The 16,325-nt window shown below is 39.2% G+C and overlaps 1 protein-coding gene across 1 annotated transcript in view; it reads left to right on the forward strand.

The window, feature by feature from the left end:
- Nucleotides 1-4,042: 4,042 nt before the first annotated feature.
- The window catches only part of SAMD3 (sterile alpha motif domain containing 3), a 40,995-nt gene continuing 28,712 nt past the window's right edge, over nucleotides 4,043-16,325 (forward strand). Inside the window, exons 1-3 of the mRNA XM_074820729.1 lie at nucleotides 4,043-4,098; nucleotides 4,189-4,294; nucleotides 5,030-5,219. Of these exons, the coding sequence (XP_074676830.1) occupies nucleotides 4,216-4,294; nucleotides 5,030-5,219 (269 nt within the window). The 5' untranslated portion in view covers nucleotides 4,043-4,098; nucleotides 4,189-4,215. The remainder of the gene's footprint in view (nucleotides 4,099-4,188; nucleotides 4,295-5,029; nucleotides 5,220-16,325) is intronic.

The following is a 16,325-nucleotide window of genomic DNA, read 5'->3' on the forward strand; positions in this document are numbered from 1 at the left end:
TGAAGCAGTCCCTGTGTTGTACAGATGATCTTCAGTCTGATTGCTTTCTTTGTGGTATATGAGATTTCACTTTTGTGATTCATGAATTTTTAACCTTTACTTGATTTTTTTTCCTGTTCTCAATATGCAGTAACTTTCTATTTTTAATTTGACACAGTTTTCTTAAAGTTGAATATAAAAGGGCTTGATTTTACAGGGGCTCAATTTCCAGAAGTTGTGGTCTTAAAAAAAAATAAAGGCTTTTTCTTTTACAGCTTAATGTATTATTTCATGGCTTGTGCACTGTTGCCAGTGGCAGCAACGACAGAGTCTCCTCTGCATGACTGTTAAATCACCTTAAAACACAGTCAAATTAACTTTCTTGTCTTCTTTTCAAATTACCAAATAACTTGTACAGCTGTAACAGAGAGGAGAACTTGGTACTTGGGTTGAATCTTGTTGAAGTGGGACAGCTCATTTTTCCAGCAGCACCGTAGATAGTACAGATGAAAATATTTTTAAAGTTCATGTAGTAAAAACCTGGATACTAGAAATGGCATATTTAACCAGAAGCACATGTATTAAGAAAATAGTTGATTATTTGTAATATTCTTCAGATTTAATTCTTGCAGCAAACGAATTTGGTTGATAAGCTCAATAGATGGGCATGTTCAGAACACTTGATACTCCCCTTAACTCTGATCAAGGTTTAGAAGGGCTGTCTGGCTTGTTCCCCTTTATCTACAGCTGAGTAATGGTTGTGCATGTTTTCTTCCTAGATCGTCTTATATAGCCTTACTCTCACACGATACGGATTTTCTCATGTATCTGCTGTACATTTTGTATGTCTCCTGATCTTGCAGCTGCATGTGTCTTACTCTACAATAGCTTAGAAATGAGAACTGAAATGTCCACTTTAAGATTTGATCCTACATTTGTATTCGAATTTTCTTTCCCTCCCCTCACATTCTCTCAGCCATCTCTGTAAGCATTCAGTATGCTTCATGCTAGCGTGTGCCTGATAAATGTCAGCAATATGTTGTTGGCATTTTCTTCAGGAGGTGGTGCTGTCTTGGAGTATTTCCCTATATGTTATTGAAAAGGTTTGTGGACAACTGATGTTCTTTTCATGATAACTCAGCACTACGTCCAAGATGACATATTCTGCCTTCTATAAAGTTGCCTGAATATATTTTCAGTTATTTTTAAAATGGGTTGGTAGAGAGTGAAAAGAAAATAATAATGTCTCTGTAATGTATACAAAGATAAAAACAAATTAGGAGAACACAAAAAAACCCTGCACACGGGATACTTTGCTTGGATCTTTTGTATGTACCAATTCCTACTCATCATGCTTGCAACTTTGAGATCTGGACCTGTACAAAATGCATCATATAGCTGTAATGTATAGATATGCACACATCACCTTTCTCACTCTTGTACTAAAATGTACTAAAATTAACCTTAATTCTGGCCTCAGTGACATGCACATCCACGTAGAGGCTTGTTAAAGGCTGTTGTGTTTATAGTCTGTGATGCCGTAGACACTCTCACAAGTCAACATGTAAAGTAGATATAACTCACTTTTCCTGCCTAAAATGTTTTGACATATAGGTTTGTTCATTTAAAAGTGTCACTTCAAGTTGATGGTAGCTCATTATATCTTATCATAAAATAAACTGCAAGATAAATCAGTGCGCATGCAGTATGGGTCTGCCAGCACAGGCATGCTGGCCATGAACCTCATCTTTTGCTATTGTGTAACCAACTACATCAGCAGAAATCTGTACCATAGATAGGTCTTTGGCTTGATCTGATTAAAACCCAAGATTTTTATCCTTCGGTCCTGACGGATTTTACAGTAAAAGCAAGTATTGTCCTGGATCATCCTAGGGAAAATTAATGTTCATACATTTCATTACTTAATTTCATTAACCAGGGCTGGTTAATTCCTAATGATAGACATTCACCCTAGGAGTTTGAAGAAATGGATCCCAGTGACTGGCTGTATTTATTAACAGACAGGTATCACTCACACTTAGAACTGTTCTGAATTTGACTTGAAGTTATGCTGTAAATTGCTAAAATACTGTCTGTCTTTAAAATGTTGCCATTGTTGTGCTTTTTTTTTGTTGTTGTTCTGACTTTTAAGAATCGATTGAAGAATATACATATTCATGTGTTTTACCACACTGAGCACAGGGAACCCTTCACTGGATAGTCTTTTGATGTTACTGTAATAAACAGAATCATTAACGAAGACAAATATCAGACATCTATGGTCAGTCTTTTTCATTGACTCCATAATACTGCTAGAAGATTAGTGTGCTCTTTTCCTAGCTCCTTTATCTATAGTATATGCAAGTAAGTGAAACCACTTTTGAGCATTTCAAAGTATTTGTGTGTAGTGACCCTTCATACAGATAATTTGATTTTTTTTAAAACAGTTTCTAAACTGTCATCACTTCCTTCCCCCCCTAAAGTGTACAGCCTGCATTTCCATGTGCAAATGGACATTTTGCTCTAGTTAGCCACGCAGGGCTACATGTGCATATTGTTGTGCACGGTTGTAATTCGTCCAACACTTTGAAACGTTGGTATTTGCCTGTCTGCTTTAGCAGGACTGTTCTAGGCTGCTAGTCTTTTTTACAGGGTGAAGCAGTGACCTTTCCACCATTTTAATGTATCTCTCTACTATTACACTGCTTGGTTGATAAGGCAAATATCTTTCTGCTTTGCATTCGGTTCTAACTTTTCAGTTTTTGGAGCCTGTTTGGTTTGTTGGTTTGTGTTTTTTGGGTTTTTTTTTGTTTTTTGTTTTTTGTTTTTTTTCCCTACTCTTTGCAAGGAAGTAAGAAGTGTGACAGGAAGGTGTGATTTTTAATTTACACCAGAGTTCTCAACAAATAATGACTTTTCACACCCTGTTATTGCTGCTTAGCCTGGGGGAGGAGTTGTATGGCTACTGTTGTCATATCAAATTAAATCCACTCATGTAATTCAGAAAGACATTCCTCTTAAACTTAACCCCTTTAAGTTGGTGAAGTCTACTGGCACAAGAGCATAAGCTGAAGTGCATCTATTTGGGGGGTCTGTGCTGCTGAAGGATGAAAATGGAAATGTTTTTATTCAAGGATGGTGCGCACCTTTTTTGTAGTGCAGTGGACCAGCTCCTGATGAGGTTTGTGTGGGTGAATCCCCCTGTTAGCCTGGAGTTCACTGCAGGCTCGGGGTATGTGCGTGGATCTATTTTAAAAAGGGAAATGTTTGGCCAGCAATGCCAGACACTCGTGTGCTCGTCTGAAGAGCTTGCCTGAATAATTGCCTCTAACGTTGTTTGCTGTGGATTGCTAGCCCAGTCATGGAGCACTCGGTGCTCCTTTATGTAGTAAAGCTAAAACAGATTGATAAGAAAATCACCCTCTGAGAGAGTTTCCTGTTGTCAGGGAGTTGGCAGAGTAGGGCAAGCCTTGCCTTTATCCGTTCATCTTCTCTCGAGGAGGGTGCTGTCGGTTTGGGTAAGCCATGTACCCCCTGGCGATTCCCGCCAGGCTGGGGTGGGGGCTCACGCTGCCGGCTGGGTTCGCTCACCCGCGGGGGGGCTGTGTCCGCGCCCTGCCCCACCGGCCCCCGCACCCCTGCATCTCCCCAGGGAGGGCTGGAGTCTGAAGGATGGGACCAGCCCATAACAGCGGGAGTGGTCCCCTCCACTCCATTTTCCAGAAGCTTTATTGCCCCTACCTGTTGGTAACTGAGGGTTAAGTATTTGCTTGAGTACCTGCTTGGTGGTGCAGAGAGGGTTAAGGTGCTTGATTTATTGTAAACATACATGTGACAGACTCTTATCTGATAGTGGGTTTGTGGTTTTTTTTGTTTCTGTAAAATGTCAGCTATTTCCTGATGAGCGTGGTGGTGGTGGTGAATTTCACACCTTTTTTCTTCTCTGTGTGGAAACCTGGGTGTTAATGGTACTGGAGCAGGTCGTGTTTTATAAGGAATGAGGCTGTCTCTTAGAGCAGACGGAAAGCAGGAAAGGGAGAGGAGGTGAAGAATCCAAGGAAACTGCCACTTCCAACAGGCATTAGTTGGATTATTTTGCACTACTTTTATTCGGAACATGTAAATGTAACATTATTTGCTAAGTGCATTTTTTTTTTCCTATGAAATGTTGGAATTCAGTATGAAAATAATCCTCTTTTCGTTTCACAGCAAAATTTAGCATTGCAACACCTGAAGATGGAAAGTTGGTCCGTTGATCAAGTCTGCAACTGGTTGAGACAGAGAAATTTAGGAGAACTAGTTCCTAAGTTTCGTGGTAAGCATTTTTGTTGTTTGTGTGCGGTTTGTTCGGTATTTCTTTCTATGCCTTTAATTGGCACTGCCTACCTTGTTTTGGGGCACGTATATATATGCCAACTTCAGCCTTTTATAGAAATTTATTAGGGTGAGAACTGACATAGATCTGAGAAATCAAAATAAGTGCAGATTTATTATGAAGTCTGAGAAATGCTGGGGGATGAGATTAAGCTTGTATATAAATAGATGCACCTCAAATCAGAGCTGGCAGTTTAAAGGGCTTGACAGGGCCTATTTTGTATCGTATAAATCTTTTGAAATAATGTAACTGTAGCATGTAAATGTTTTATGTCTGAGTATGTAAACACTACAGAGGAATGCATGAGAAACCGTTATGTGAACAGGCTATATGTTTCATGCTCTCTTAAAAAGCTTGCGTTCCTCATTAACAAAGTAACAGTCTGCTGTGGTCTAAGCAAGGCCTGATTTAAAGCATTAAAATAGTCAGCTCACTGATTCTGTATGTTTCAAACTTGGCTTTTTGTCAGAGGAAGTGACTAGGACTCCTGGCACTGCTTGGGAAAGGACAGTAGCTAAAACATCATCTTTCTGGCAGTTGAAGATGACTGTCAGTAGTAGAAAGCATACCTGCCTTTGACCTGTCCTCCATCACCAGGCAACGTTAGGCATATAGAATGTTACTGTAACTATGAAGTTACTTTATAGTAATTCTTTAATCACCTTCAATCTGCAGAAGAAGAAGTAAGTGGAGCAGCTCTTCTGGCTCTTAATGATCGTATGGTGCAGCAGCTGGTGAAGAAGATAGGGCACCAGGCAGTGCTGATGGACCTGATTAATAAATATCAGCAACAAAAAAGTGGGCTAGAATCCCTTACATACTGTTGTGAAACAGCTTCTCCAAAATTTCCGGAATTAATCAGTGGGTGAGTTTGTACGTGGCACAGAAAATATCAGTCTGGGTATAGTTTTTTTTTTTTCATAGCATTTTAAAACTGGCATTTATTAGCTCTTCAGCTGTAAGTTGTAATTGTTTTTTATACCTTGAATATCACTAACAACATATGAAATGCAAAATGAGGTTATTACCTTGTGATTTTAAACAGAGCATCAATGTTCCTGAACACCACCATTAATTAATTTAAACTGCTCTTCATTTTCAGTTCTAGGACCTAGTTTTCATTTGGATGAAGCATCATCAAACTTTTATAGCTAAAGTGTTCTGTATTTGTGATATTAAGCTTTTGAAGCACTTACTTTTAAACCTTTGTAAGTCTTGGAGTAAAATCATGATTTAACCAGAGATAGCGTTTGTGTCACAAGTGCATTTAAATTCAGGTTTTCAAAGCAAGCTCTGAATTTGATCTAGGTGTAAGCATTTAATAATCCCCCTATGTGGAACTAAATAGATTTTTAGAAAACAAATTCCACAGAGATTGTCTTCACTGAGCATGATCTGGCTCTTGCTTGAGTAGGGTTTCTTCTTTGTGTTTTTATTTGTGGTTTCTTGGGGGAGGTAGAGGCTGTTTGGATGGGTTGGTGGGTTTTTTTGTTTGGGTGTTTTGGTGTGGGCTGTTTGGGGTTTTGTGGTTTTTGGGGTGTTTTTTTCATTGGTTGGTTTGGTTTTCCTATCCCTCCCCTCCATTCTGATCTATTTTAAGTCTTGCAGGTTTATTTTTTCTGGATGTCTTGGCTGAGGAGAGACATCCTGAGCTCTCACAGTGGTCTCTTCTAAGCCCAAGAATCCTGAAAGTAGAAAATGGCTTGCTGTGGATGCAAAAAGCTCTTTTTTGAAGGAAAGGACTCTAGCAGTAAGCCTGCATTGGTACACAGTAGTAGGCCAGTAGGAGTAGATCTGTAAGAGCATTCTCTGTAGCATTTTCCTTCATCCAAAAGAAGTCCAGGTTGTGTACTCTGAGATGACTCTACAGTGCAAACCAAAACATGGTAAATGGTGATGATTGGGGTGTTTCCACACAAATTGCACTCATGAGCAGGACTAAACTGTTTGCATAGATACAGCCTCTTGTCTTGTAAAAGTATTTATGAAACCCCCTGGGTAAATGCTCCTGCACTGTTGGAGGGAAGGGGGGGTGCAGGAAGAGGACAATGTCACTGCATGTATGATTTATCATAGACCTGAAGTATGCAATTACAGCCAGTCTCGGTTCTCTGCACTACGGTCCTGCACCACGGTCCTGCCTCGCATGATTTATAGGAAGCTCCTCTTTAGAGTTAGAGCAAGTGTCTGCTGGGAAGAAAACCACTGTATGTGGGCCTTGTACTTCATCCAATGTGCAGCAGATGTTATAGTGACTTCAGCAGGGGATTTCAGAAGAAGAAAACATGTTCTTAGGTTTAGGGCAGTTTGAATGCTGCTTTGGATATTTAGATTTCATTCTTGACTTTATCAGGGATGTTTGGTTAGACTGCATCTCAGGTGTGACTCTTCCCTGTGCACTTCTCAAGTCCTGCAAGTCAGGCCTTACTGTTTTACAAAGAGCCTGCTGTTGCAATAATGTGAAGGCACAGCTTTTCTGTGAAGTTCTGCAGACTCCAAAAAAAATCAAATGCTGGAAATCTCAAATATAAGTGAATATAATTTACTTTAAAATCTTTTACTACCCAGTCTTCTTGCCTGGAAAATAAGATGCTGGTATTCCTCTATTTACAGGGAAGTTAAGTAAATAAGCTGCTGTTTCTGAAACATTTTGTGTGCAAGAGTCAAGGACCACAGAATAAAACTCAAGCATGTTTAAAAAATGCATTCAGTCATGTATTTTTAGAATGAGTAAAAAGATCAAGATATTCTGTGCAGTTTGGGGTATAGAATGATGAAAAGCTCCTGCAATAAAAATAGTATTTTATTATAAAGCTAAAAGCTGTATTCTTGTATGCAGCTAGTTGTAACTGTTACTTCTTAACTCTGGAGTGCTTGTCTTAGTGATGTAGTTTGAAATTTATTTTGTCTGTCCTCTAACAAGTATTTCTTTTGACCTAATTTAGCAACTTATGACTAGAAAAAAGTGTATGAGACACTTTTTTGAAGTAATGTAATAATTATTTTCTTTGTAAGCTACTTTACCCAGAGCAACAGAATATGTAACAAAACCAAAAATTCATAGATCCACAGTATATGCAAAGCGAATTCACATTTTCTCTGTTGCTTAGTGATATTAGGCTGAACTGTAGTCTTGGTCACATGAGCAGCGCCACCACACTAAGGTTCACTGTCAGCAGCACTCATAGCTGAACGTGTGGTCCCACAGTTGCAGGACACAACTGTGAAAACTGAGTCTGCATGTTCCTAGCTCTTCTGCAGTACTTGAGCCCAGGTGAAAACCAGCCACCTTTTCTGTTTTGCAGAATTAGTTTTCAGTCAGGCCAGTTCCCAGAACTAGCTCACTTTGTGAGTGCCAGGGCCAGGGTGGAGAAGGCATTGCTCAGCCACAGGGCAGGGGAGAAAGCAGCACCATAGCCATCTCCTTCTGGGTCAGCTGAAACAGCTGTGAAGCTTCCAAGAGCTGTAAGCAGTATTTCCCTGTTGCATTTCTCACATGAATGCTAACCCCAGTGCTTGTTGGTGCACTCCTGGCTGGCCACCTCTTTATCCTGGTGTCCTTAGCACATCTTCTAACTGAGTGTGAATTGTGCTCTGCTCACCGCTCTGCTAGGTGAAAGAAAAGAAATCTGCAGAAATAAAGTTGCTGGTTGGACGTGGAGTTTTGTCTATGGTAGTGAACACTTTCTGTGTGGAAGTAATAGACTTGTGAAAGAAATGTGACTTACATAACCAGCAGTTTGGATTAAGACATGGGAATAGCATCTTGTGCTGTTGCTGGTAGAGGTGGAAGCATTCTGGATCATGCAGTAGAAACCATGTTTACGTGCATATGAGGAGCTCACAGAGATATTACCAGGTAAATATAAAGATGCTTTCCAATTCCAAGATCAATTGTTTCTAGGAGCCACATATAAAACATACTGGACTTTTCTGGTTTTAGCTGGATAGCTGAAAAAGATGTATTGATTTATGAAAAGAGGAAACTCCCCATATAAACTTGGCAAATGTTAATGTCACTTCCAATAATAGCCTTACATATGTGAGTGCAGCTGAGGTCAGAACAGTTTATAAAGCATCTTTGGAGTTCAGAGGTTCTGAAGAGATGAGTACAGAAAGGAAAATAGTGTGTGTGTTGTTGTGTTGTCCTTGTCATGTCCCTGTCCCCCATCCCCCTGCCACCCCCTCCCCACCTCCCCAAAAAAAAGTAGTTGATGACTGCCATGAATTCTTGGCAGCATAACAGTAGCCCCTGTCTTAGCTCTGCCTTTCCCCCAGGGTGGCGTAAAACTGACGATGTTGGCTTTTATCAACAAAAGGAGAAGAAGAAATAACAGGAAAATTAGGAGGGATAGAGGTAAACACAAAGGTTAAACAGAAAACGGTGGTTTGGACTAGTACATAGATGACAAAATTGGTATGTGGAGTTTTCAGTGCTAGTGACAGGCTTGAGTGGAGCAAATAACCAGGAACAGCGGGATGTGAGACCAGGTTGCATTCGGGGATCATCTAGAGTGGCTGGAGTAACGCAAGACTGACTTGAAGGTTCAAGATGGATTTAACTTCCAGAAAAAAACAAGCGTCCAAGGTTCTAGTTGAATAGAAACTGCCTTACAATACTGTGTAAATTGCTCTTTCACCCCACCCCTTGCATATTGTAACGTTAGTTATTCTCAGAGATTAGGATATGCCAGGCTACGAAGATGGCAGTTATCCTGCAGCCCTGAGGTTTACTTTCTTGGGTTTTGTAACTCTGTAGTAATTAGAATATCACTAGGCAGTATTATTTACAGTTTTCCTTTTAACTTGTCAGAGTTTGGTAACTGAACTGAGAGATTGATTAAGAGACACAAACATCACATAATATCATGACTATTCAATATGATAATTTTTCTCCTTTTGCATTTGACACTGTTATTTTAGAACCCTGAAATACCTCTCTTCTATAAACTGCACAAAACCTGACAGTGAATTTTTTTTTTTTTCTTTTTTCAGGGCTACTGACAGACAAATGCTAAATTCTTCTGGTCCTGTGGAGCAGAAAAAATACCTGTGCTCAACTGAAAATGAAGGAGGACTAATTGATCACAGAATGCTAAAGCAAAAGTGAGTTTATAATGCACTTACTAAATTTTTCTTACCTTTTGAAAATGACAAAAACTCTTCTTTTTGTTTTGTTAAGACTAAACAGATACTTTATAAAAAGTGATCTTAATTATCGGAGGCCAGGTTCAGGTATATCCAGGTATATTTAGAAGCCAGCAGGAGCAGATATTTATTAGGATTTGAGTGAATGAAATAGTCTAATAGTGTTTTTTCTGCCCTTCATCCTCAGTCCTTGCTCATTATTTCATATGTTACCTCATGCAGAGGGCAAGATACAGGTTTGTCTTTATTTGTCTAGTTTTTAAGTATCCTTTTTTACAGATGTGCTTTTGGTAGCAATCTGGTAAATTAATCATTACAGGGTGGAATATGGCTGTCAAAAATCGTGTGCTTGAGGCACCTTGAACATAGCTGTTGGGAAGGTAGGCATGCTGATTCCGTTTGCAAGCTCATTTTTCTTGGGTATCAAAATGAGTCTTCCTAAAAACTGGAGGCAAGATGGATGGGTTTTTTATTTGCTTTTGGGTTTTTTTTTCCTCCTACACATGCTTTTCTACTTTGAAATGGGCAGTTAATGCTGGAAGAGAGTCCTGTTCCTCTTCCAGGGTAATTGTTTTCTTGTTTCTGAAGCTTTGTCTGCTCATCATTCCCCTTTATTCCCACCTGTTAAATTCCCCCCCTCGCCCCTCTGTTACCATCCTTCCCCATAGATGTGACTCATGGCTTCACTATTCTGAGATAAGAGGAGGTCTTCCTGCAAAAATGTCTATTTTATCACTTTAAAAAAGTAACAAGGAGTTAGGAAAAAGGCTGCTTGGGAACAGAGGAGAGGGTTTAGTGAATCACATAGTTAATGCTTTTAAAGTCCTTGTACGAGCTTCAAAAGAACAAAACAAAAAACCCAAACCCAAAGATAGTGTCAGCATTGTTACCAACAAAACAAAACCAAATCACTTAAATCCTCAGAATAAACCATTAAAATGATCTTGCAACAATGGTTTTTAGCCTGTACTTCTAAAGGATGCTTATTTTTAATTAATGATGAGTAATTTGCACTGTGCTGTATAAAGAGTTTTAAATGGGTTGTGTGAATCAGCACACCCCAGAATAGGCTGGCTTTAGGAAATGTTCTCAGCAAATATTGTCAGTAGTAGCTTTCAAAGGCCGGTAATGGCTTGTTAAGGGAAAGGGACTGCAAAAGAGCAGTGCCAATTCACCTTGGGGGCAAACGAGCAGAAGAGGAGAGAAGTCTGCTGTTGTAAATGGAAGTGGTCCTTCTCGCTGAAGCAGTAGATGCCCTAAAAGTCAATGGAGCTGTGATGATTTGTAGTCTTGGAGACCTGAGTAAATTTTATGAGGGCTTCTCTTTAAAGGTCAGATGAGAAGCTGGCAAATGTCTTTCTCGGAAACAGCTGTTTTAACTAAGACTGAGGATGCAACTGAACAGCCCGTGCATCCATTAGCCACTGCACTGGGTTCATCCCAAGCTAAATACTATTTTTGGACATGGATGCTGTTGTTTAGATATATCTATGGCATGGCCCACAGCAATAAATGTGGTATTATAGGGGTTAAGTTTGATTTTTTTTTTTTTCTTCTTCCTGCCTTCCTCTCCCTACAGTATTCACTTCATTTTCAACAACGATAGAAAGTTTTAATGTTTTATATGCTTGAAGGGATTATGTCAGCTATAAGAAGATTGTGAAGAGCTGAATAAGGTGTTTGCTTCAGAAATTGATTATGGGAACAGAAAAAGGTTCTTTAACTATGATATAATGATAGATTCTTAGCCTAGAATATAAAAGTAACCCCCCTGTCCATTCTGCTAATATACTTTGAAAGCTGGGTTGGTTGGTTCACTTAAGTTCCAGTCTATGGATCTATGTGCCATGATGAAAACTGTTTTTTCACGTCAGATTAATCATGGCTATGTTTAGTGTTTTGGAATAATATTAATCGATATTTTTGTTAGATCAACTAGTGGGTTTTTTTCCATTGCTTGGAATTTGGAATGTTTAAAGTCTGCGTTTGTTTCTCTCCCCTAGCCTCTCATCTTAACTAATGGGGAAAGGAGAGCTGTAGTTAATACAGGGAGGTGGTTCTGCAAATAAACCACTCTGGACTGTCTTATCCTTAGTAAGAAGGAGGGTAGGTACCCATTTCTCATCGGTCAGGCCAGATTTGGAAGACAATGACGACTCTCACTCTTCCTTAGTGGGTGTTCCCACCTCACTCACTTGTGTGGTGGCAGAGCAGTTCATATAAGCACTTCTAGAGTCAGTTCTGCCAGGGATTAGTTTAATTCAGTAGGGTTGGCTTAAATGTACAGTTGAAATGATCAGTATTTGCCCAGGGTTACACTTGTAGCCTCTATCTCTTCATTCATTTCATCCAATATGAAAAAGAACTTATAATTTTGTGAGTTGGGTTTCTGTTTTCTTTTCTTTTCTTTTTTTTTTTTTTTTTTTTTTTCCCTTTCCCAAAAAGACCCATGCAACTACAACTGGCATGGTTTTGCTTGAAATGAATTCGCGGGTGCATTTAGGGATTATTAGCTCTGGTGAATTGGCTCAAAGTTTCTCTGTATGTTTCCTGTGTAGATAATACTAACAACTGTGTTAAATACATTCTTCTGTATTACTAAATATTACAAAAATATCAAAGGAGATTGTTTAAACACAAAAATAAAGAGTAAGTGGATGCAGCAATTGTATAATTTTATTTTTCTTGTATTGAAATTGTGCATGCATAGAACCAGAGGAGATTTGTAGATTACCTCAGTGGAATAATTTTTTGATAGCAACTACAGAAGTAAAAACAGCCAGTCTTTTTGTTAACGTCCCATGAAGATTAATCTTGAAGCAGTGCTTCTCAGTGAAGACAATAAGATAGCTACAGAAGATGATTCAATAAATACATTTCCCCTATACCTGCTTTTCTGTATCGGAGTACCAGCAGTCTGATGGCTCCTGGCAGCCTGGTGTTTATCTTGTTGCTAAGACAGAGGCTGTCATTACTTGTAAATTCCTGATACTGCTGTGAAAAACCAGCCTTTTATTGGTTGGTTTATAAGTTCTGTCTGCCTTTCCTCAAGGTGTTTGTTTATCAAATGACATCCCTAATGTATCCCTTTTTCACTGTTTCCAATATGACAGTCCAGCTGTTTTCTTTCAAGAGTGATGTCCTGATACAGGTTTATTTGTACATTTATTCTTTCTATAAAAATGTGTTCTGTAGCTCTTGAGTGTTGTGTAACAGATTTACTGTCTGAACGCCTTGAAGTAATTTGCTCAGAGCAGGCTTACGTGCACAAGTAAGATAACAGACCTTCTGGCCAGCCTTGACAGCCTTGAACTTCTCAATTTGCTGTGAATTTGGAAGATGTGGTCAGCGCTCAACTAAACCTGGGCCTGCTAAGTATTTATATACCAGTATATTGGTGCTGGTGCCCACATAAATTTGGGCTTATAGAAAGGACAATGAATGAAGATTTATTTGAACACCAAAGGAAGATTTATTTGAAAATAAACTTGCGTCCTGTCTCCAAGATGGCCGTGCTGGACTGCATGGTTGCAAACAGGTGTTCATTCATTTCCTCAGTGGAGCCGACTTGCCTGCTGCAAGCCCTCTCGAGGTTGGGCACCTGCCAGCGTGCACTAGTGCATTGTTTAAACTAGTAACACCCCGTTGATAGGGACTGGAGGTGAGCAGAGCACGGAGCCACATTAACGATGCTGTATAGCTCCTTAGCTAGGGCAGTCTCGCCACTAGTTCAGTTGGACTGCAGACAACTGTGCTGACTACTGGGTAGCTGCATCTGAAGTGTGTTTTAGTTTTGACATGTCATTCTGCTAATGATCTCTACAGAGTTTCTTCCTTTGCTTCCCCACTACCCATACATCAATATTGTTGGTCTGTGTTTAATATGTTTTATAAGAAACACACTTATGCTTGTGCTTTAAAAGGAAGAAAAGAAAGAAAAAAAGAGAGTACCTAGCCTGAAAAATTGTCATTTAGTCAATTATTTCAGATGATTTCACTCCTTCACACAAGAGAGCAGATATTACTTTTATATGTATACATATATACACATATGCAGCTATAGTCCTACAAAGAAAATCTCAGCTGGACTGTGTGCCTTTTCATATATAACAAGAGTTTCTTAGTTTCTATGTAGAACCTTATTGTTGGTATCATCAGAATTATTTCTAGTAGACGTGATGATCTTTTTTTAGTTAGTTCATATGGACGTGAAAAGCAGCCATAAAAAACCCTATGTTAAGTCTTTGGCAATGGTCAATAGTAGAAGAAAAGAAGTACTGTCTGTCTGTTCTGTTCAAAAGTACAGACATCTGATGATGCTTCCTTTCATTAAACATTTTCAACAACTAATGTTTAGGGATTCCAAAACCATAACTTGCATCTAGCTCATTAATTTTAACAGTGATTGATTATTTCTTCTATAAATTTGTCTCAATACTTCTGAAGCTATTTATTGTTTAAATAGTAGATTCCCCTGTCGAATGATGTATCACAACAAAGAAAGAATTTCTTTTTTATTTTGATGATTCCTGATAATTTCACTTCAATTGTTACTCCATCTTCATAAAAACTGTTATATCTGTGGGTTTTGGTTTGGTTTGTGAAGGGTTAGGGGGAAGTTCTTTAAATTTAGGTTTTCAGTTTATGTGATTGCAAGAATTTCTGCCACTTTTTTTTTAAGTCAGGATTTCATGTCCTTATCGTTCCAGTGGGAAGCTTAAGAATGTAAACTTCAATTAAAACAGCCTAGAAGACTCGCAATAATATCTTTTCTGTGCTTGTTGCCTCAGTATTTTGGAAGTTAAGGCAACTAGACTCATGGTTTTGGAGCACTTGCAGTCAGCAGAGCTGAATTAACTGATATGGTGCTCTGAGTCTTCCACAAAATTTGCAGGAAAAAAATAATTGTTAAATCTCCTTTCTTCCACACCAGAAATAAGCCAAGACTTGCAAATGACTTGCAGGAGATACTAACTGCATTGCCTTGTTAAGGTCTAGTAAAGCCATAAAAACAACAACAAAAAAGCCAAATACATAAAATTCTTTGGATACAGTATAACACATCTGACATGGGTGAATGCAAACAAACCCTGTTTCTTTAAAATGGCCTGATTTAGCTGGCAGTTCTGTCAGTCACATTCCCCAAGGAGCACTTTCTCTCCCCCCTCTGTAACCTCCAGCTGCTGCCCTCGGATGAGATGGAAGTGCAGAGCTTTCGTTTATGTGATGCAGCTCCTCAGAATGGAAACTGTCAAAAAATTTTGATTCCCTCTAGAAGAAGGTTATATCTGCATGTCACAAACTTCTTTTAAAGCTGATTAATTTTGTCTGTAACTTTGTGCTCGTACTGAATGTGATGATTTCTATAGCAAGGGTACTGCAGGAAAAGCTGAAACGGGAGCTGCTCTGGGAAATGGGTAGCTACGGTGTTTGTCAGCTGCCATGTCCCAGCCTTGCTGAAGCTAACGCTGCTGCGGGAGACTTCTTGTTCAGTCTAAAGGATACCTGCCCCTATGTTTAGTGGGAACTGAAAAAGTAGAAGATGTCATCAAGCACTAGGTAGACTGCAAATCCCAGGCTCTAGGGAATAACTGGGAAACTGTGCATTTGTGCTGAAAAGTAGGAAAGGGCAGTGAAGCACATGAAGAGAAAGGCATGCGAATCTTTCAGGCACAGATCTAGGAACGGTGAATAGGAAAGAGAGCCCTATTTTATCCTACTATTGAGAGGGGGAAAAGAGTTTCTTTTGATGTTTAATCATCTGTCATCATTTCTTTTGATGCAAACAGCCTTTACAACCTGAAATATCCTCATACAGATGAAAGCATATTATATGTGTGTTAGAGAAAAGGAACATTTTCTACAGTTGCAGGCGTTTCCTTCCTTCACATCTGCAAGTTCCAGGTTTTCTTTTCTCTTCTGTTTCTTCCTTGGCTTTGTAGATGTGGACTTTTTTCCAGCCTACAAATCTTCAGACAGGAGTCTCTTGCTGATATTTGGTGTAGACATGTGAAAGGCTAGACCTTCACCTGTGAAAAATGGGAATCTATTGAGGCTCCACCCATGTGCCAAGTGCTGAACATGGAAGCCCATTGACGTCAGCAAGGTTCTGCTCAATGGTGATGACCTCTGAGTTACTGGGACCTGAGCTGATACAAGATGTAGCAATGGGTACCATAGGCTCATGGACTTTAGTAAGGTAGACAATAAGAAAAACATGGCACACAGCCTGTTTATGTGTGATCGCTTGGCCTTTAAGTCACTTGTTTTCCTAAATGAACTAAATAAGATGCAGGAAACTGATCCTTCTTACCAGTATGCTCAGAAGCTTAAAAAAATTACAAAATCATATGATCTAGTATTTGAACCTGTTTCTAGGTAGCTGTGCAAAGTGCAGTAGATATCTTGATTGAACTGTCTATACTGATGACAAGATTATTTTTATTGACTTGTTACAGCTAATTCAGTCAGCTCTGTATCTCTGCATGAGGTTGCACAGGACACTGAGCTTGGGGACCATGATGCTGTGTTCACTCACCACTCTTCACACACCCCAGTGCAGTCTAAAACTTCATCAAATAATCTGGGTGATGCTGCAAGTGTGTAAAATCTTTGCCTTTTTGGCAGTAAACCAAGATATTCCCTGGGATTAGGGAGCCCAGGGGTTATATAATTCAAATAGGTGGGTTGTTGGGGGTTGGTTTTTCTGTTTTATATTGGGTTTTTTTTGTTTTTTTGCCAGCTGAAGGAGACAAACAGCTCCTCCCAAAATGATGTTATTTTATAGTTTCATGGCTCAGTAAACATGCTGTGTTTAAGCAGT

The sequence above is a fragment of the Strix aluco genome, chromosome 3, assembly GCF_031877795.1.
Source record: "Strix aluco isolate bStrAlu1 chromosome 3, bStrAlu1.hap1, whole genome shotgun sequence".
Lineage (NCBI taxonomy): Eukaryota > Metazoa > Chordata > Aves > Strigiformes > Strigidae > Strix > Strix aluco.